Source organism: Stenella coeruleoalba (assembly GCF_951394435.1).
Source record: "Stenella coeruleoalba genome assembly, chromosome: 5".
Classification (NCBI taxonomy): domain Eukaryota; kingdom Metazoa; phylum Chordata; class Mammalia; order Artiodactyla; family Delphinidae; genus Stenella; species Stenella coeruleoalba.
This window is the reverse complement of record NC_137150.1, coordinates 50,269,642-50,291,015: the sequence shown is the minus strand read 5'-3', so window position 1 is coordinate 50,291,015 and position 21,374 is coordinate 50,269,642. Positions and strand designations below refer to the sequence as shown.

At 39.3% G+C, this 21,374-nt stretch overlaps 2 protein-coding genes across 4 annotated transcripts in view; one reads left to right on the top strand and one right to left on the bottom strand.

The window, feature by feature from the left end:
• TMEM212 (transmembrane protein 212) overlaps window positions 1-15,300 on the bottom strand; it is a gene marked incomplete at its 3' end in the record, with an annotated part of 42,888 nt that extends 27,588 nt beyond the window's left edge. Inside the window, exons 1-4 of one of the 2 annotated variants that reach the window (XM_079923389.1) lie at window positions 15,164-15,300; window positions 11,924-12,096; window positions 10,206-10,290; window positions 4,421-4,482 (exon numbers count right to left, since the gene is read on the bottom strand). Of the gene's footprint in view, window positions 1-4,420; window positions 4,483-10,205; window positions 10,291-11,923; window positions 12,812-15,163 lie in introns of those variants that run through there. The other variant, XM_079923390.1, reaches the window with a different exon arrangement.
• Window positions 15,301-16,316: 1,016 nt separating this feature from the next.
• The window catches only part of PLD1 (phospholipase D1), a gene marked incomplete at its 5' end in the record, with an annotated part of 202,545 nt that continues 197,487 nt past the window's right edge, over window positions 16,317-21,374 (top strand). For both annotated transcript variants that reach the window (XM_079923385.1, XM_079923388.1), the window contains one exon: window positions 16,317-16,401. In XM_079923385.1, coding sequence (XP_079779511.1) covers window positions 16,317-16,401 — 85 coding nt within the window. The remainder of the gene's footprint in view (window positions 16,402-21,374) is intronic.

Genomic DNA, 21,374 nt, shown 5'->3' with positions numbered 1-21,374 from the left:
TCAAAATTTCTCTAAATATTTTTTGAAATCTGCTTTTCTAATGTTTAGAGTTTGTGTGTGAGTAGGCTCAGGGTTCTCATTTTTGGCTACTGTAAATGCTAAGAAAAAAGTAGACAATTTCTGATCTCAAATCAACAACATAACTTTAAAATCTAAGGAAATAGTAAATAACAAAATAAACCCAAAGCCAGCAGAAGGAGAGAAAGGAAGATTAGAGCAGAGATAAGTGAAATAGAGAATAAAAGAACAATAGATAAAATCAATGAAACTAATTGTTGCTTCTTTGAAAAGATCAACAAAATTGACAAAACTTTAGCTGGATTAAGAAAAAAAGAGGAAGACTCAAATTACCTAATTAGAGATGCAAGTGGGGACATTACTATTGATTCTACAGAGATAAGAGAGCACTAAGAACAACTGCATGTCAAAAAATTGGATAACCTAGATGAAGTGGACAAATTCCTAGAAACACAAAACCTACCAAGACTAAATCACGAAGAAATAGAAAATCTGAATAGACCCAAGACTAATAAGGAGATTGAATCAGTAATCAAAAATCTCCCCAAAAAGAAAAGTCCTGGACCTGATGGCTTCACTGGTGAATTCTACCAAACATTTAAAGAAGAGCTAATACCAATCCTTCCCAAACTTTTCCAAAAAACTGAAGAAGAAACACTTCCTAACTCATTCTATGAGGCCAGCATAAATCTGATACCAAAGCCAGACAAAGGCATTACAAGAAAAGGAAACTACAGACCAATATCCCATATGAACATTTATGCAAAAATCTTTAACAAAATACTAGCAAACAGAATTCAATAGCATATTAAAAGGATTATACACCATGACCAAGTGGGATTTATTCCTGGAATGCAAGGATTGTTCAACATATGAAAATCGATCAATGTAATACACTACATCAATAAAATAAGGGAAAAACCCAACTTAATCATCTCAACTGATGCAGAAAAACATTTGACATAATTCGACACCCTTTCATCATAAAAACACAACAACATAGGAATAGACGGAAACTACCTCAACAAAAGAAAAACTATACACTTGACTCTTGAACAGCAAGGGGGTTAGGGGCACCAACCCCCTGCACAGTTGAAAATCTGTGCATAACTTTACAGTCGACCCTCGGCATCCGCAGTTCTGTACACATGGATTCAACCAACTGTGAATCGTGTAGTATCATAGTATGTATTTATTGGGAAAAAATGTGTGTATAAGTGGACCCACACAGTTTCAAACCCATGTTGTTCAAGTGTCAGCTGTATATGAAAAGCTATGTTTCATATGTGAAACAGCAAACATCATACACAATGGTGAAAGACTGAAAGCTTTTCCTCTAAGATTAGGAACAAGGCAAGGATGCCCACTTTCACCACTTCTATTTAACATAGTACTGGAAATTTTAGCCAGAGCAATTGGATAAGAAAAAGAAATAAAACACATACAAGTTGGAAAGGAAGAAGTAAAATTATCTCTGTTTGCAGATGATATAATCTTATGTGTAGAAAACCCTAAAGACTCCACAAAATAGTTGTTAGAACTAATAAGTGTATTTACCAAAGTTATAGGGTACAAAGTCAACACACAAAAATAAATTGCATTTCCCATCAGCAGCAACATGGATTGACCTGGAAATTATCATACTAAGAAGTAAGTCAGAGAGAGAAAGACAAATATCATATGATATCACTTATATGACGAATCTAAAAAAAATGATACAAATGAACTTATTTACAAAACAGAAACAGACTCACAGACATAGAAAACAAACTTATGGTTCCCAAAGGGGAAAGGTGGGGTGGGAGGAGGGATAAATTGGGAATTTGGGATTGACATATACATACTACTATATTTAAAATAGATAACCAACAAGGACTTGCTGTATAGGTCCTTTTGCTCGATATTCTGTAATTACAATGGGAAAAGAGTTTGATAAAGAATAGACATATGCGTATATATAACTGAATCACTTTGCTGTACACCTGAAACTAACACAACATTTTAAATCAACTATAGCACAATATAAAACAAAAATTAAAAAAAATAAAGTGTACCTTTTTAGCATAAAAAATAAGCTGCATTTCTATACATGAACAATGTCAAAAGAAAATTAAGAAAACAATTCCACATACAATAACATCAAAAATAATAAAATACTTAGTAATTAGCTTATCCAAGGAGGTGAGAGATATGTGCAGTGAAAACTATTAAACGTTGCTGATGGGAATTCCCTGGTGGTCCAGTGGTTAAGACTCAGCACTCTCACTGCTGTGGCCCAGGTTCAATCCCTGTTCAGGGAACTAAAGATCCTGTGAGCTACAAAGCATGGCCAAAAAAAAAAATTATAAAAAAAGTTGCTGAAAAAAATTAAAGAAGACATAAATAAATGGAAAGACATCCCATGTTCATGGATTAGAAGACTTAACATTATTAAAATGTCAATACTACCCAATGTGATTCAATGCAATCTCTATCAAAATCCCAATAATGGGGCTTCCCTGGTGGCGCAGTGGTTGGGAGTCCGCCTGCCGATGCAGGGGACATGGGTTCGTGCCCTGGTCCGGGAGCGTCCCGCATGCTGTGGAGCGGCTGGGCCCGTGGGCCATGGCCACTGGGCCTGCACGTCTGGAGCCTGTGCTCCGCAATGGGAGAGGCCATGGCAGTGAGAGGCCTGCATACTGAAAAAAAAAAAAAAAAATCCCAATAATGATTTTTTTCCAGAAATAGAAGAACCAATCCTAAAATTCATATGGAATCTCAAGGGACCCTAAACAGCCAAAACAATACTGAAAGAGAAGAACAAAACTGGAGGACTCACGCTTCCTGATTTCAAAGCTTACTATTAAGAGCTACAATAACCAAAATCAAGCGTGGTATTGGCACACAGATAGACATATGCACCAATGGAATAGAATGGACAGTCCAGAAATAAACCTTACATATATGGTCAAATGAGTTTTGAAAAGGATGCCAAGACCATTTAATGGGGAAAGGACAATCTCTTCAAAAAACGGTGCTGGGACAACTGGATATCCACATGCTAAAGAATGAAGTTGGACCCTTATGTAACATCATAAACAAAAATGAATTCAAAGTGGATCAAGGACCTAATTTATGACCTAAAACAATGAAACTCTTGGGAGGGCTCCCCTGGTGGTGCCGTGGGTTAAGAATCCACCTGCCAATGCAGGGGAAACGGGTTCGAGCCCTGGTCCAGGAAGGTCCCACATGCCGCGGAGCAAGTAAGCCTGTGCGCCACAACTACTGAGCCTGCACTCTAGAGCCTGCGAGCCACAACTACTAAGCCCACGTGCCACAACTACTGAAGCCTGTGTGCTTAGGGCCCGTGCTCCGCAACAAGAGAGTCCACTGCAGAGAGGCCTGTGCACCACAATGAAGAGTAGCCCCCGCTCGCCGCAACTAGAGAAAGCTCGCGTGTAGCAAAGAAGACCCAATGCAGCCAAAAATAAATAAATAAAAAATAAATTAAAGTATAGAATCTTAAAAAAAAAAAGAAACTCTTGGGAGAATAAATAAGACAAAATCTTCATAATATAGGATTTGGCAATGATTTCTTAGATATAACACTAAAGGCGCAGGTAACAAATGAAAAAGCAGACAAATTGGACTTCCTGAAAATTAAAAAAAAAATAATGCATTGAAAGACACTATCCACAGAGTAAAAAGGCAACCCACAGAATGGGAGAAATTATTTGCAAATTATATATTTGATCAGGGAATAATATCCAGACTATAAAGAGGACTTCTAAAACTCCACAACAACAACAACAAACAACAAACCCAATTCAAACATAAACAAAGAACTTCAACAAACATTTCTCCAAAGAAGATATGCAAATGGCCAATAAGCACATGGAAAGATGCTCAACATCACTAATCATTAGGAAAATGCAAAACAAAACTACAACCAGATAGCAACCCACAACCATTAGGATGGCTACTTTCGAAAAAACAGAAAATAACAAGTGTTGGTGAGGATGTGGAGGGACTGAAACCCTGTGCACTGTTGGTGGGAATGTAAAATAGAATAGCCAATGTGGAAAACATTATGATTTCCTCAAAAAATTAAAAACAGAATTATCATATGATCTAGAAATTCCACTTCTGAGTATATAACCAAGAGAATTGGAAAAAGGGTCTCAAAGAGATATTTGTACAGCCATGTTCATAGCAGCATTATTAAAATGTGGAGCAATCCAAGGGTTCATTGACTGATGAATGGATAAGCAAAATGTGGTATTTACATATAGTGGAATATTATTCCATCTTAAATAGGAAGGAAATTCTGCAATATGCCACAATATTGATGAACCTAGAGAACATTATGCTAAGTGAAATAAGCCAAACACAAAAAGACAAAATGCGGTGTGATTCCACTTACATAAAGTATGTAGAGCAGTCAAAAATCATAAAGTCAGAAAATGCAATGGTGGTTGCCAGAGGCTGGGGGAAGGAAAGAAAGGAGAGTTATTGTTTAATAGGTGTAGATTTTCAGGTTTGCAAGATGAAAAGAGTTATTTGTATGGATGGGGGTGGTGGTTGCACAACCACATGAATGTATTTAATGCCACTGAACTGTACACTTAAAAACAGTTAAGATGGTAAATTTGATGTTACATGTATTTCATATTTAAAAAATTGAAAAAAATAGACACTAGACATTTCCTGTCAAGATTTTCCTCATTCCTATGTTACCAACCAGCTCCTGTGGGTCAAAATTAAATCCTGAATAGCAGATCTCTTTTATCGCAAAGAAATTGTGAAAGTTTGTTTTCCTGTCACAGCTGACGGAACTGTGGCCCACAAGCAAGGCAGAATGGCGACATCCTTTTACCAGAACAAGAACTGCAGTGATGTCGCCATTCTGTCTTGCCTGTGGGCCACAGTTCCATCATCTGTGACAGGAAAACCCTACGCCATCTATATGCTTTATTCCTAAAACAACTGTCACTTTTTAAATCTTTGTCTTCTTTTTTCCTCATCCCCTCCTTTTGGCTCATCTACTTCCTACAAGTGTATGATTTCTCAATTTAGAAAACTGAAGATTTAGCCTTTCTATTCCTCTATTTCTTTGAACATATTTTAACTCGTTCATTTTGTCTTCAATGTGTATATACAAAATTTTGGTGATACACATGTAATTTGTGTAAAACTATAAAATTACATTGCTTACTATTCATATGCAATAATTGGTCTACAGTTAGCTAAATTGCATGAAAACAATACCCAAAAGGGATGAAAAAGAAAGTAACATATTCCTCATTTACAGCTATTGAACCTCAACTGCATTTCAATATTCATTACAAAAGTCAATCTTTCTTGGGACTTCCCTGGTGGTCCAGTGGGTGAGACTCCGCACTCCCAATGCAGGTGGCCTGGGTTCGATCCATGGTCAGGGAACTAGATCCTGCATGCATGCCGCAACTAAGAGTCTGCATGCTGCAACTAAGAAGCCTGCATGCTGCAACTAAGAAGTCCACAAAAAAAGATCCCACGTGCTGCAGCGAAGATCTCGCATGCCACAACTAAGACCTGAAGCAGCCAAAATAAATAAATATTAAAAAAACAAAAAAAAAATCGATCTTTCATAAGTGCTAGCCTAACAGATTTGTTAAGTTCTGGATTTGTAAATAAAGTTATGAGAAAAGATTCCTTAGTTTGTGTATGTCATATATATATGTATATTTAAATATTTATTTATTTATTTATTTGGCTGCGTTGGGTCTTAGCTGTGGCATGCAGGATCTTTCCTAGCAGCGTGTGGGCTTCTCTCTAGTTGTGGTGCACGGGGTCCAGAACCCACGGGCTTAGTTGTCACCCCCCATCCCGCATGTGGGATCTTAGCTCCCTAACCAGGGATCGAACCCGTGTCCCCTGCATTGGAAGGTGGACTCTTAACCACCGGACCACCAGGGAAGTTCCTGTATATGTTATATATTAATCAATATATTTTCATAGGGTTCAAGTCTGTAGAAATCATTTTATAGTGACCAACCAAAAGAATAATGTAAGACACACTCTGATTAGGATTTATTTCTGTTTAGTGCCTGCAAATCAGAATTTCTAAGAGCAAATTGTTTTGGGCTAAATATATTTATATTTTTAATTTAATTAAAAAAATTTTTATTGAAATCGAATTGATTTACTCTAAGAGCAAATATTAAACTGTACAACTCAGAGGAAATAACTACTCTTACAATTCCCTGCAAAGCAGGGAGAAAATATTACATTTTTATTTATTTTTATTTTTAAAAATAAGAAGGGAGTTAAGTCTTAATAAAGTATTTTGGTAGACACAGGCATCCTTCCTCAAGTTTTTCTTGTGTGGAAATAATGTGAGGAAAAAAATATGGCAACCAAATGTCAGCAAATAATTGTGGAAGATGCATAAATCATATTGTGGAAGAATTGAAGAAACAAGTGTTAGAACAAGTTTTCAGCACGGGAGCCTTTCTATACAGTTGGAGGAAAGAATGAATATTTCTACAGTGTCTGGGCTTATGTTGGATTCTGCTTTAATTAAATACTAGAAGTAATTTTCCTGTTTCACTTAAGCAGTGGCAATCAGCAGAGGTTATACTGTCCCACTGGAACATTTTGGAAATGGGGTGTATTCTTGACCAACACAGTGACTGGGGGGCACTTACGGGCATTTAGTGAGTGGAGGCCAGCGATGCTAGAGATCTGTTATTCATGGAATGGTCTTGTACACTGAACAATTGTCCCTGATCCCACACAACCTCCAAAGGTCTTATTGGACACTCATGTAAGTAAAAAACTCTGCTGAGTATCTGAGCCTAGAACCAACTCTGTTTTACGTAGAAGTTCATAATATTGTTTGTATATTTTTCATATAGACTGCATTTTTGGAGAATGTAACTAGTGTACATTGAGGGAAAATTGTTCTTTGGAACTTTGCTAAGAGTTGTTCACAAACAATTCTTGTTCATTCAACAATCACGAACAGATTGTTCATAACTCACTTGGCAGCAAAACCTGACCTGAATTGATTTGAAGGTATCTGGAAAATTAAGTCACTGGTGGCAACACCTTTATCAGCTGACAATTTAACTGTCACATTCAAATATCAATATAAAGAAATGTGTTGACCCTCAGTGTCCAGCTTTAGGTAGACCAGCAGCTTCAGAATCACAAGCTTGCTAGAAATGCCCACTCCAGACATGTGAAATCAGAATCCACATTTTAACACAAGCCACAGGTGACTTGTGTGCACATTGAAATTTGAGAAACAATGATGTAGACAATACTTAGGTGGAAATTTGTCTTTTAAAAGACCTATATTCATTATAGGGAATAAAAACATCTATCCCTCTTATTATGTCTTCCAGTATGGTTTGTTTGAGAATTTTACATGTTGAGAGATACTCTACTCTTTTATAATTTACTTTCTCTTATTTCTCCTTTATTTTCAATACATATTTGTATTTTGTGAAATTATGAATTAATTCCACTTCAAGATAATAAAGAGGATGTTACAACAATAAGAAGGATGTGTTGCTCTTATAGGGCTGAAAGCTACCGAATAAAGCAAAGATGTACTGAAGGACAAAATATATTATCAGCATATATGAATTCCATAACAAAAACAATGTTTTATGGAAAAATTGTGACAATGTCACCACTGATGGAAGAGTTGCTTTGGCTGGAATAAAATTTGGATTCTGGGATAAAAATGTAGACAGCTTTAAAATAAATTTATTCATTGCATCATTCAGAGGCAAGAAGTTCTTGCAGCTAATAAGGTGAAGCTAAAAGTGTGCAAATTGCTATAAATATAGATACTATATCTACTGACATAGATAATGGTATAAAAATAAGACCTTTGACTATAGCAAACTATTCACTGTTCTTAGTAGAGATGATGAGTAATGATGTAAACATTTTGTATCGCAGACAAGGTTACTGGTTTTATCATGGCTGAGTACGTTAAAGGAGTGACACACTTTATTTTCCAAAAACATTAGTGTTTCACACTCTGTCTTTTCTATAACAAGTGTCTATCAATTCTGTGACAGTAAAACAGAATTTAAAATTAATACTGTCTTCATAACAGAAGTGTCACTTTAATAACAAGTGGGAGAGTTTCTGCTTTTGAAGGAAACTCGGGCCATGGTGAAGGGCATAATGACAGCAGACCTTTGGAAGTGCTTCCTTCGTAACTGATTGACTTTGGAAAATATGTGTCATCTATAAAAATTCTCGTATCTGTCCCCCTTAAAAAGCTTGGAAATAGAGATTTTTTATTCAATTAAAAAATCTTCCCCAAAATGACTTTCAAATGGGTTTTGAATCTATTTGCTAAATACAGTTGTTAAAAACATAAAAATACAATGAATCTGATTAGTTGGCAAAAAAAAACATTGTGCTCTAAGATATTGAATGAATTGGGAGGGGGTAGGGAAAAGGGTTTTAAAGTGTTCTTCCTTGTCTCCAGGGTCTACTCCATTCTGTTTTAATTCAGGTCTGTGATGCCCTATCCAAAATTCTAAAATCCAAAAAGTTCTGAAAACCAAGTGTTCTTCCGAACTCACTGCACAGGAAAATCGGACCTGAATTGATTCGAGGCTATTTACAGTTTTTATTTTTCCATCCAGTGTGTCTATTCATGTCTTTTGCTGCAGAAATATGAGGGTATTTAATTATGGGGTGCTGCCCCAAGCCTCACTGGGGCTATTATATATGATTATAATATAACATAATTATATAATATATAATTCTCCAAAATTCATAAAATTCTGAATATCCTAAATTCATCTGGTCCTAAGGGTTTTGGAGCTTGTGGACATGTGCGTGTGCGGTGGTGAATATAAGATGAGTAAAGAATTGAAAAGTATTTTTGATGATATGTCGGGGTCTTTTTCATTGTAAGGTTAAGGACTGATAATTCTGAAATTTGATCCCTGAATTTTTGTTGTTAAAAGGATAATGAAGTCACATCTTTGGGCAGAGGGTCTATAATTCAAAGTGAGCATGTAAGTCAAATAGATTGTCCCACTAAAGAAATAATATATGTATGTATATATGTGTGTGTGTGTAAAATATATATTTTTTCTTTTTTTTCCACTTTGTTCTTGCAGAGGGTTCTGCATCCTGGAAACACCCAGAGCTCAACTGAAGCTGCGAGCTGAGAGGTTTCTGAGAGATGCTTTTGCTGTATCTGGGTGTGAGGGTAGGACAGTCTCTACAGGCTTACAAACTAGACTAAGGCATGAATTTTTTTTTTTGCCGTACGCGGGCCTCTCACTGCCGTGGCCCCTCCTACTGCGGAGCACAGGCTCCGGACGCGCAGGCTCAGCGGCCATGGCTCACGGGCCCAGCCGCACGGGCCCAGCCGCACGGGCCCAGCCGCCCCGTGTCAGGTGGGATCCTCCCAGACCGGGCCACGAACCCGCATCCCCTGCATCAGCAGGCGGACTCTCAACCACTGCGCCACCAGGGAAGCCCTAAGGCATGAATTTGAAAGTGCACCTTTAGTGCGACAGATTATACAAGTGTGAAAACCTACATCAGCAACAATTTAGTGTGAATGTCCATATGATTACATTTCTACTGGAAAATAAAAAGTGATGCAGGCAAATGATAATGTTTTCCAAACCCCTTAGCTGTTAGCAAATGTTTGCCAAGAAAACACTTCCATAATTCTCTGGAGGTTCTGAAAGATTAGAAGGCACACAGGCAGGGACCCAAGTGGCTCTCATCCTGGGAAGTTTTGCCACTCTATTATCATTAAAGAAACCTTTTATAATATGTCCTTCTATTTCTATTCTTTTATTCTAAGTAAAAACATTTGCTGGTATAACAAACATAAATTTCTAAATCTAAACTGAACTAGGAAAGTGTAAAACCAAACAAATGTTTGTAGAAACATTTAAATTGGAAAATGCAAAGAATGCTAATGTGTAATAGAGTCTGAAGCTAGATGCTTTTGAGACTATAGGTACAATATCTGATTTCAACCAGCGCTGAACTTATGATGTGAAAAGCTGGATTTGTTGCATGTTTATTTGGGCAAAGGCTGAGTCAAAACTTGATGGGAAAGAAATCTGTCTTTAATTTTGAAATGGGAATATGTATGGTGTAGGAACTGGTCTAAAGGGTGGTAGAACTGAGTTCCACAGGGCAAAACTGCAATAAATCAAACTTACATTTCATAAACAAATAGGGCATTTGCCCAAGTGAAGATAAAAAATGCAACAGTACAGAGAACTCTACTCAATATTCTGTAATAACCTGTATGGGTAAATAATATGAAAAAGAATGAATATATTAATAACTGAATCACTTTTCTGTACACCTGACACTAACACAACATTGGAAATCAACTATACTGTAATAAAATTTTGTAAAAAATAAAATAAACTGAAAAAAATGCAGCAATAATGCTACTAATTGGACACCACTGATGCCTTCACTAATTCATCTCCCCAGGAATTTTGTATGGTCAGGGAATAACTAATGCCCTTGTTGAGTAAGGCTCCTCCTTAATATTTGGTTTTCCTTCCTTGGTTTTCCTGAATATTGGTTTCTTTCCTATCTACACCAAGATGCAGAATCTGATCCCTTCCAACACCTCCATGACTCTCACTCCAGTCCATCCTTCCTTGGACTGCTCCTTGGTCTTCATGCTTCTATCCTCACCCCCACGCAGTCTAGTCTCCAGATGGCAGTAAGTGTGCTCCTTCTAAAACAAAAGTCGCACTGTGTCCCTCTTCCGCCTCAAGATTTTCGTATCAATCAACATTAAATTCCACATATACACACTACTATATATAAAATAGATAAGCAACAAGGACCTACTGTATAGCACAAGGAACTCTACTTAGTACTCTGTAATGGCCTATATGAGAAAAGAATCTGAAAAAGAATATATATATATATCTGAATATATGTAGAATATATATATGCATCACCTGAAACTAACATGACATTGTAAATCAACTATATTCCAATAAAGTGAAACACGAAACATTCAATTCAAACCCCTTCCTCTTAGGAACTTGCACCCTGCCACCCCTCTGACTCCATTTTCTATCATTTTTCTCCCTGCTCACGCCACTCAATTCACCTTTGCCTCCTTACTCTTCCCTGGAAAATATCAAATATATTTCTACTTCATGGCCTTTGTACAACCATGAGGTTGATGCTCTTCCTCCAGACATCTGCAAGATTTGCTTCTTTTCTTCTGCTCTGGTGTCACCTTATCAGAGAAGCCTGATAAGGCTTTTCTCTGTCAGCTTCCCTCAACCTCATTCTGGAAGCCCTTGTCTTTTCCTTTACCCTGGTTTATATTTCTTCATAGTACCTTTCATCTCCTACATATTTCAGTCTGTCCTCCTACAGAAAAGCAGACGCTTCATTTGTCTTATTCAGGTAGTACCTTCTTTTAAACTTAACATTATAAAAACCCACTATGTTGCAGCTACTAAAACAGTACCTGCAACATAGTGGTTTTTTATAATGTATGAATGAATGAAACTTTATACTTGATGTTAAGTTTAAAAGTTAAAAATACATAGATATGTTTGTATAAAACATGTTAGCTTTGAAAAACATGTTTTTCTTTATTATGGAGTCACAAAGCAATACTTCCTTGGTATCATTTTTTTACTGTGCAATTTATGGATTTGGGGGGAACTGATTACAGTTGCTTTTATAGTTACTTGAATACAATTGTAGCAACCAACTGACATACAATTGTATCATGCTAAACAAATATTCACTCTTTTAAATGATTTTGCATGTTTTCTCATTTAATAATCATGCTACTTTTATAAATGTACAAATCCATGAAAATGAATACAATTTTAAAAGATACATAAACATTGAAGATATAAAGATATTTTAAACAAGGTTTTAGACTTACCTACTGACAGTTAGGGCAGTTGGATCCTTTTGGGTCTTTGGATATGAAAACACTTCAAAGGGACTGGCTAAAGGTAACTGAGAAGATTACCTCTGATGTTTCAGCTCCAGTTGTAGGCATCAGTGAGGCCCCTTTTTAAAGAGTCACATGGTAGACAGCCCACAAACTGAGTGCTGTTGGGAGAAATCATGAAATGGATGAATGGTCCACAGGAAGCTAAAATGAATATCGAGAGTTACAATGCTTCTGTACACCTTAGCAATATCCACTCTGTTCCTCGTTCTCTCTTGAGAGTCCTGGTCCTAACCACTGTCACTTTTTTTTTTTTTTTAAGCCTTGATAATCACATTATTCTCATCTTTCATTCCATCAGTGTTATGATGGCTAAAATGATTTATGTCAGCAGGTGACTGAGGATAAAATATCCTGCTTCATACTCTGAGTTTCCAGAGTAGCATGTGTACTGTGATTAGTTAATTAGGATTCATAACGAATAAATGAAGTGCTAATCAGGGGACTGTTAGGTGGATGGAATGATATAGAAGTCACACAAGTTATGTTAGTGAGGGTTATCAAGAGACAAGCAATGGATGCAGACTCTTGCTATCTGAAGGAAAAGGGCCCCAGGGGCTCAAAGACTCAAGGCAAGGCTGGGAGACAAGACTGGAACCAACAGTGACAAAGGAAGTGCCATAAGGTTAAAAACAAACAAATCAGGAAGTGGGGAATCGTCTCTGACTGGGCCACCCTGGTCAGGGTAAAGCTGCTGCTGAAGCTGCTACTGCCTCTGTCCAGTGAGCCCAGCCCCAGACACTACCCACTCTCTCATTCCTTGGGATTCAGTCCACCTGACCTACAGCATAAATGAACTGGTGGTGGGAATAGAGAGGAAGGATCTGCCTTTTGTCTTGGAGATTGCTGCCTCAAATTATCCTTTTGCTGAGACTATACACATTTGGGTAGAGATAATTCTCTATAAGAAAATGGAATTATTAGAAGAGATGACGGATGCTGGGTATCCAAAAATGACCTAGATGATCTGGACAGCAGCGTACATATAAAATATACCACAAGATAAAATCTGGGGGAGGACACTGGTATGTAAATTTTATTTATTCTATAGATAATACATATATAAATAATGTTTCTATTAAAAGCATTAATGTAAATTAACAAGAGCAGCAATAATATCACATAGGAAAAAATAGGCAATAGATATGAATAGATCATTCTCAGTAAATTGTACAAATAATAAACATGAAAAAAGTTTTCATCGTTATTGATTATTGAAGAAATGCTGATTAAAACAAGATATGATTTTGGTCCATCACATTTCCAAATTATAAGCAAGATTATACTTAATATTGGAAGGTATTTTTGCAGCATCTCAGAGTTTCAAAAATGTTTATAAATATTGATCCAGTAGTTCCATTCTTAGGTCCCTATTCTCAACAAAGATGGGTATTCAGTGTTCATTCCTGAATGACTTAAAACTTCCAGAAAGTCTGGAAACATTCTAAAAGCCACCAATAGATGAGCAGATAAGTAAATAATTAGAATATTCTTCAACCACTAAATTTTTTTTTAATTTAGCGATGGTAAAAAAATACTCAATTTATAAATATTCAGTGAGATAAACAGGATTCAACATTGTTTGTACAGGTGGTGTTAATTTAATTTTGTAACAAATCTTTATGTATAGAAAACAAAAAGGAAATAAAACAAAATGTTAATAATGGGTATGTGTGGAGGGGGAAAATATAGGTGCTTTTAATTTAAAAAATTATTTTCTGTCGTCTCCAAAACCCTGTATTTTTGTAAAATATAAATGTAAAAATTATAAAATGGGCATATATTACTTTTATACTGAGAAGAAAAGATAAAACTTGAAGAGGATTTAGAATACCACTTGTGTGATAAAAATGTCAAATATGTATCCAGATGGATTTATAACAGGATTCCATAGTCATTTCTTTCTTGACATCTCTGAAGATATGCAAGATTTGGAAAAACAACCACTAACCGTCAGCAAATCTCTCAGGACAATAGAAATAATCACATAAAGAATCATACTATATATAAAACTTATATTTGACAGTCCATAGCTTAAGTTTATCTCTAAACAACGTATGGCCTTTTTCTATTTTATTCCTCTAGCTCAGGGAAGCAGAAATTCAATTACTGTGAGGGCACTTAAATAATTTTATTTCTTATTATACTTAATAGAAAAACCTATTGCCAAATGTTTTAATGATGACACTTCGAATTTGGGATGCAATTTTATAGCCTGCTGGTTCCCAATCAAAAGTGTTATAATTTCTAAAGACAAGCTTGTAAGAGTGCATTACTTGTGCGTATAATACTTATCAAATCATCTGTGACTAATAAAACTTGAGAAATAAGGGGAGGAAAGGGTATTCAGCCTTTTGGTAACATGCTTGTCTTACACTTGCCAAAGTCCTCTTAGGCAATACTCTGCTTGCTCAGAGGGCCATGTGTTTAACTGTAAAATTCTGTCAGTATCATAGGATTCAAAAGACATCAATCATTTCTGTCAACAAGGAAAGAGTGAAGGCAGTGTGACTCTTCTATCATTAGGAAAAGATGTGCTCAAGAGGGAAAAACGTAGTCCAGGGAGAGCTGAGCAACTATAGGTTACAGGAAAACAGAGTTCCAGACTACAGTATAATTTCACTTCTCCTACCCTACTTTGGACTGGAATATTATATTTTTCACTTCATGTAGTTACACGTGTGCAGTAAGACATTATGTAACTCAGCCAGTCTCGGCCGCGCAGTATCCACTAAGTGCTTTAAAGAAGCCATCATTATTAACAGTTTTGGGGTATGTGGAGGCAATAGTTTCCTTTGGCTTTGGCAGAAAGCAACACTATGTAATGAGGTTAGGGTGGCATATATTCAAAGCTATATTCCAAAATGGCTGCTAGTCAAGCCACATGACAACTGGTTGCTTTGTTTTCTTAAGACTTTGTTCTAAGTGGACATCAAAATCGCTTTATTTGGACAGTTCCGTGGGTGGCATGGGAAATTTTCCATGTTTTACTCCTGGTTTATTATTTTATACTAAGATTTCTGAATCATACCCAGCTTGAGTTTCAGACATCAAGACACAAATTCTAGTCTCCTACGTTCTTGACTGGGTGACCTTAGGCTGGTTACGTCACTTTTCTGAGTCTCAGTTTCCAGTTTCCTTTGCTTGTAAATTAGTGATAACACCTACCGCCAGGGAGTTGGAAGAAACCTTATGGATGACATCAACGAAGCTCCTACTTCTTAATTGCGTCACCTCAGGCAAGTTACTACACTTTTTGGCTTTTCTCCCCTACTTGTAAAATAGACCAATTCTGGCTACCAGCTGCGATAGACGAGGATAAGATAATCTAGGCAAAGCTCCTACAACAGTGTCTGGGCCCTTGGCGGCTCAAGAGTACCTGAAAATAATAATAAAAATGCTAGTGAACGTTCCCTAGGTTAACGCAGTTGAGTTCTGAAACTCTGGGAGAAGAGAGAATCAGAAATAGGGACCAGGAGAGAGGCCCAGCGGCCTGAGACCTCCTGCCCAGCGATGGCGGCCCGCTTGCGCCGCGACGCATCCTGACCGACACCGCCTCGCCCCACCCCTGCCGGGCCAGCGCGAATCCCGGCGCCGAGTTCCGGGAGACGGCGCGGTCCTCACTCAGGCCCTCCTTCCTTCCCTCCTCCCCAGCCTCCAGTGGTGCCAGCTGCGCCCGAGCCCCAAGAATCCGCCGCCACCGCGCAGGTTCCCGCGGCCGGCCGCCCTCGCCCCACAGGTAGGAGCCGCGCCGCGGCTGGGGCGCGCAGAGCTCCCGCGGGAGGCGGTTTCCGCTGCGCTCGCGCTCCGTCCCTCCTCCCGCCAGCCTCGGGCAGCTGGCCGCTCCCCGCCCAGCTTGGACGGAACCTTGGCAGTGGCGTCGGCGGCGGGCGCCAGCTTCGTGCGGCCTCGCGGGAGCGGCCTCCCTGGCAGCCTCCGGGGTCCTCCTGTGCACGCCTTCGTCCCGGGTTCCTGCAGAGTCGACGCTGACAACTTCGGCGCTCACTCTTGCCGGGGCGGGCGGCTGTGTGGCGCGCAGAGCCGCGCTGGCTCCGGGCCGAAGTTGGGGGCGTCCTCTGCAGGATGTACCCATCTCCCTCGCCGCGGGGGCCCCCAGTACAGTGTTTCCGGTGACCCCAGGTCATCTCGCGCGCCCGAGGGTTCGCGTGCGCTATGGGATGACCGGGATGGTGGGCGCGATGGGACCAGCATCCCGGACCAACCAGGAAGTGCTGCGTTCCGAGGCTTGGAGCCCAGCCCGCCAGATGAACGGTCCCGGGCGTGTGGCCACACAGCTGCCCGCTGCGGGGCCCACGAAGTGATGACGCCGGAGTCGGGCAGGGCAAGGTGGGGGGCAAGGAGCTGGGCGTGTGTGAAGGGACTTGTTTTTCTCGCTCCAGCTCCAGGTATGTGGGACTTAGGTCTCAGATCCAAGAGCGTGGTGCTCCAAGCCTTGAATAGGATTTTGTTAAGCCCTTCAGAACTACCCTTGTAGAATCAGTCCAGAGCTACCGCCACGCCTATATTTGCTCCCTCTCCTAGTCTCCGATTATTGCCTTCTTTACTTCCTCTGTGAAGTACTAAACGCAAGTAGATTCTTACTGATCATAAGGGTTTCTGCATTTGATTATCGCTAGGTTTTTCCCCAGAATGAGGAGTTCCCTTAACTTTATCTGCCAGGCCTGCCTGTTACAGTTTAGATCGCCCTTTGAGTGCTTTCTCAGGGCTTTGGGGAGACCAGGTGTCCAGAGTCCTCTGTGCTGTGTTAAATGGCCAGTTAATGGTGGTGCAGTGAAAGTGTAAAGAATGGAAAGAATGGAAAGAATCTACGGCTTGAACTATTAACAGGCTCCACAATTACACACTGCCTATTTGAATAAGAATTTCTTAAATTCTTATTAAATTTTTAATAGTATTAAATGTTTTGTGATAACATACATACAAGTGAATTGTACACAGGCTTTTAGCTTGAGTTTGTACACAGCCTTTAAATGTTGTTTGAGGATCTTTTCACTAATTGTCTGAGCTCCCAGCCTGTCTTCTCAGGATCTAGTGTAACTCACAATCCATATAAAAAGTGTGAGTATTTATGGCTTTGAGGAAAGTGTGTCTTCACCATGTTTGTTCCTGATGTCAGAATATTTGTGAACCATGGCGAGAAGTGCTGCCTAACACTCATTTAGGCTTGTTGATGCACTTTCAACTAGGTCGTGGGGGGACCCTGCTCCTTAGAAGTTGTCTGATTACTAAATATGTGTTTCTTAATTGAAAATCATTTGTTATAAATTTCATTTACCTTTAAGTCTTACAGGGTTGTTGTTTTTTTTGTTTTTTCTTTGTTTTTTTTCTTTTTTGCGGTATGGGGGCCTCTCACTGTTGTGGCCTCTCCCTTTGCGGAGCACAGGCTCCAGACGCGCAGGCTCAGCGGCCATGGCTCACGGGCCCCGCCGCTACGCTACATGTGGGATCTTCCTGGACCGGGGCACGAACCCATTTTCCCCTGCATCGCCAGGCGGACTCTCAACCACTGCGCCACCAGGGAAGCCCTTACAGGGTATTTTAGTTATTTTATTTCACTTTATTTTTATTGTGCTAAGATACACATAACATAAAATTTGTCATTTTAACTTTTCTTTTAAAATAAATTTATTTATTTATTCTTGGTTGCCTTGGGTCTTCATTGCTGCTCATGGGCCCTCTCAGTTGTGGAGAGTGGGGTCCACTCTTCGCTGCGGTGGCTTCTTCTGTTGCGGAGCACGGGCTCTAGACACACGGGCTCAACAGTTGTGGCTCGCGGGCACCAGAGCGCAGTCTCAGCAGTTGTGACGCAGGGGCCCAGCTGCTCCACGACTTGTGGGATCTTCCCAGACCAGGGCTCAAACCCGTGTCCACTGCATTGGCAGGCGGATTCCTAACCACTGTGCCACCAGGGAAGTCCTCATTTTAACTATTTTTTGGTATAATGTTTAGTGTCATTAAGTACTTTCATATTATTGTGTTACCATTGCCACTATCCCTCCACAAAACTCTTTTCATTTTTTTTAGGGTTTTAATAACATTTTAATGATAATGATTGTAATTCAAGCTTTAGTTTTCTCACTAAGCAAAATTTGAGTTCCTTCTCATAGCTTTAGAGAAATTCACTTTTAAAGAAGAAAATTGAAAAGCTGTAGCCAGACTGTGTTTAGTAAATCTTACCTCCATCAGGAAAGGTCTAATACATTACTCTATGAGGATAAACTCGTGAGCTATTTAAATTTGTGTGTAAAGGTACTGTGAGGTTTAACTATTAAGTGGGAGAAACAGGTAAGGGAGTTTTTTGGTTTTGTTTTGATTTTGGTTTTTTTGGGCCACACCGGGCAGCTTGTGGGATCTTAGTTTCCAGACCAGGGGTTGAACCCGCACCCTGGGCAGTGAGAGCTCTGAGTCTTAACCACTGGACCACCAGGGAATTCCCTGGAGTTATTGTTGATAGTTTCCTCTCCTTAATCTCTAACAGAAAAATGAAATACTTTTGTCTCCTTAGCAGTGCAGTAGCATGTTTCTAAATTATGCTTGAGCTCAGGTTGTGGCAACCTTTTAGTAATTAGAAGGAGTTTGCTTTTTTTTTAATGTTCTTTTTTTTATATAAATTTATTTATTTATTTAATTTTGGCTGCATTGGGTCTTCGTTGCTGCGCTTGGGCTTTCTCTAGTTGTGGCGAGTGGGGGCTACTCTTCGTTGAGGTGCTAGGGCTTCTCATTGCTGTGGCTTCTCTTGTTTTGGAGCTCGGGCTCTAAGCGTGCTTGCTTCAGTAGTTGTGGCATGCAGGCTCAGTAGTTGTGGCTCACGGACTCAGTAGTTGTGACTCGTGGGCTCTAGAGCGCAGGCTCAGTAGATGTGGCGCATGGGCTTAGTTGCTCTGCGGCATGTGGGATCTTCCCCGACCAGGGATCAAACCTGTGTCCCCTGCATTGGCAGGCAGATTCTTAACCACCGTGCCACCAGGGAAGTTCTCTAAAAGGAGTTTTGATCAAACTAGCTGCTAGGTGTAGCAGTTTCTTTTCCACTGTAGGTGTTTTTAAAGATTGATGCCAGAGGACCCAGCCCATAAGATATGGCCCTTTAAACTCTTAGTTTGAGTCATTGTGTCCGCGAGAGAAGCTGTAGCTGTGCGAGGCCTGGTTTTATGTTTATAATCCTTTAAGTCTTAGCACCACAAAATAAAATGTATTCTCCCACCAGGATATGGGTAAATGTTTTTGCAGGGTTAAAATGAGAAACTTGTAACCTAAATTTCCCATAAGCCTGTGACATTTCTGATTAGAAAAGGAGTGGTACAAATCATATCTCATGCTGCAGTGGAAATGCCTTCCAATGTGTTAGTTTCCCTAAATGCACACAGTGCAGTGTAAAATCTGGATCTCAGATGTTTTAGTGCTGGGTTATTAAACAACAGTATATGGATATGTAAGTGTTTCATACTGTCTCAGTTATTTTTTTCCTTTGTGTTGTGAAAGTTGCTTAATTTTTGAATTTATTGAACAAATATTCTGGGACAGAATAACATGATTTGCTTATTTAATCAACACTTAAAGGTGCTTACTGTGCGCTAAGTACTATTCTAAGCGATTTACAAACATGAATACATTTTATTCTCAAAACAACCCTGTGAAGTAGGTAATAGTCCTACCATCCCCATTTTATAGATGAGATAATTTGAGGCACAGCGAGATTATACAGCTAGCCCATGGCAGACCTGGGATTCCATCCCAGGCATCCTGAACCCAGGGTTTTGGCACTGCTGTCTCATCAGAAAAATATAACCCGAGATTCCACCCTCCTAACAGATGAACTTTTTTCATACTGTTATATTCCTATCTTGTCCTTGTCCTCAGGGATAAATAATTTGACATAATTGCAATCAAAGTGCAACTCAGAGAATCAATTCAATGCCCTTGTTTTTCAGTAGAGGAAATTAAAGTGGAGTGTGGTTATGTCCAGCTCTGTGAGCACTGGGGGAGGGTCCTGGAGACTTTCTACTGGTCTCCTTGCCTCTTGATTGTAAGGAGTTTGGGACAGGGATCCTGAGAGGACCTGGGGAGGCCAAGGTGTGTATTTTGGTGGGGGGCAGTATTTGCCAGTCGTGGGGAAACTCTTCAACATTTTAATAATCATTATGACCATTCCAGAGGCAATCTGCTAAATAAAGTCCTGGGTTATGTTCCGGGCAGATGGAGCAGAAGCTTGTGGGTGACTGTGGGTCCTGGAGAGTCTTGCTGCTCAGGGCTTCAGAACCCCAGATTCTTTCCCCAGATGCTGGTGATGCCTACCTATGACCTCAGGCTCCCCTCTGGATGAGAGGAATATTTTATCCTGTACTCAATCATTTTTTGAGCTTTTTGGATCTAGAGTCGGGAACCTTTTGAAAGCCTCTGACGCACAAAAGAAAATGAGCCAAGAGCAACATGGAAATAAAAATAACTTTGGTTGTGGCTCTTTTGATGAGAGAGGGAGAGACTTCTAAGGGCATAAACTGCCAAACTTTATATTAAGGACAGGAAAATCAAAGTTCAATATTCAACAGTGATTTTTTTCAAAGTCGTCTTTTGCAGAGAGTAAGTTACATTTGGATGAAGGGGAATAAGGAATAAACATGGACAAGGGAAGGTGGTGGAGAGGGAGAGAGGAGCCAGCACAGGGGAAGACAGGGTGCTGAAACCTTCGTCAGCTCTTTACACAAGCCCGGGCTTCCGTGTGGTTCCTCTTAACAGTGCCCTTTGAAATGTCAAATGTAGTTGAGAATTATCTTTTCTTTGGTTTATCTTGAAGTGATTATTTATTATTTTTTATTGAGGTTACATAGATTTATAACATTATGTAAGTTTCATGTGTACAACAGTATATTTCTACTTCTGTATACGCTACAGCCACCAACATTTTGTTTCCATCTGTCTCCATAGAGTTGACCCCCTTTACCCATTTCACCCTCCCCCACCAAAGCCTGGCCCTTCCCCTCTGGCAACCACTGCTCTGTTCTCTGTATCTACGTGTTTGGTTTGCTTTGGTAGGTTTGTTCTTTTTTTTGCTCTTTTGTTTTTTTTTTTTTTTAATATTCCACAAATGAGTGAAATCATATAGTATTTGTTTTTCTCTGACTTATTTCACTTAGCATAATACCCTCAAGGTCCATTTATATTGTGCAAATGGCGAGATTTCATCTTTTTTATGGCTGAGTTATATTCCATTGTATATACCACATCTTTTTTATCCATTCATTCATTGATGGGCACTTTGGTTGTTTTCATATCTTGGCTATTATAAATAATGCTGCAATGAACATAGGGTGCATATACCTTTTTAAATTAGTGTTTTGTATTCTTTGGATAAATACCCATA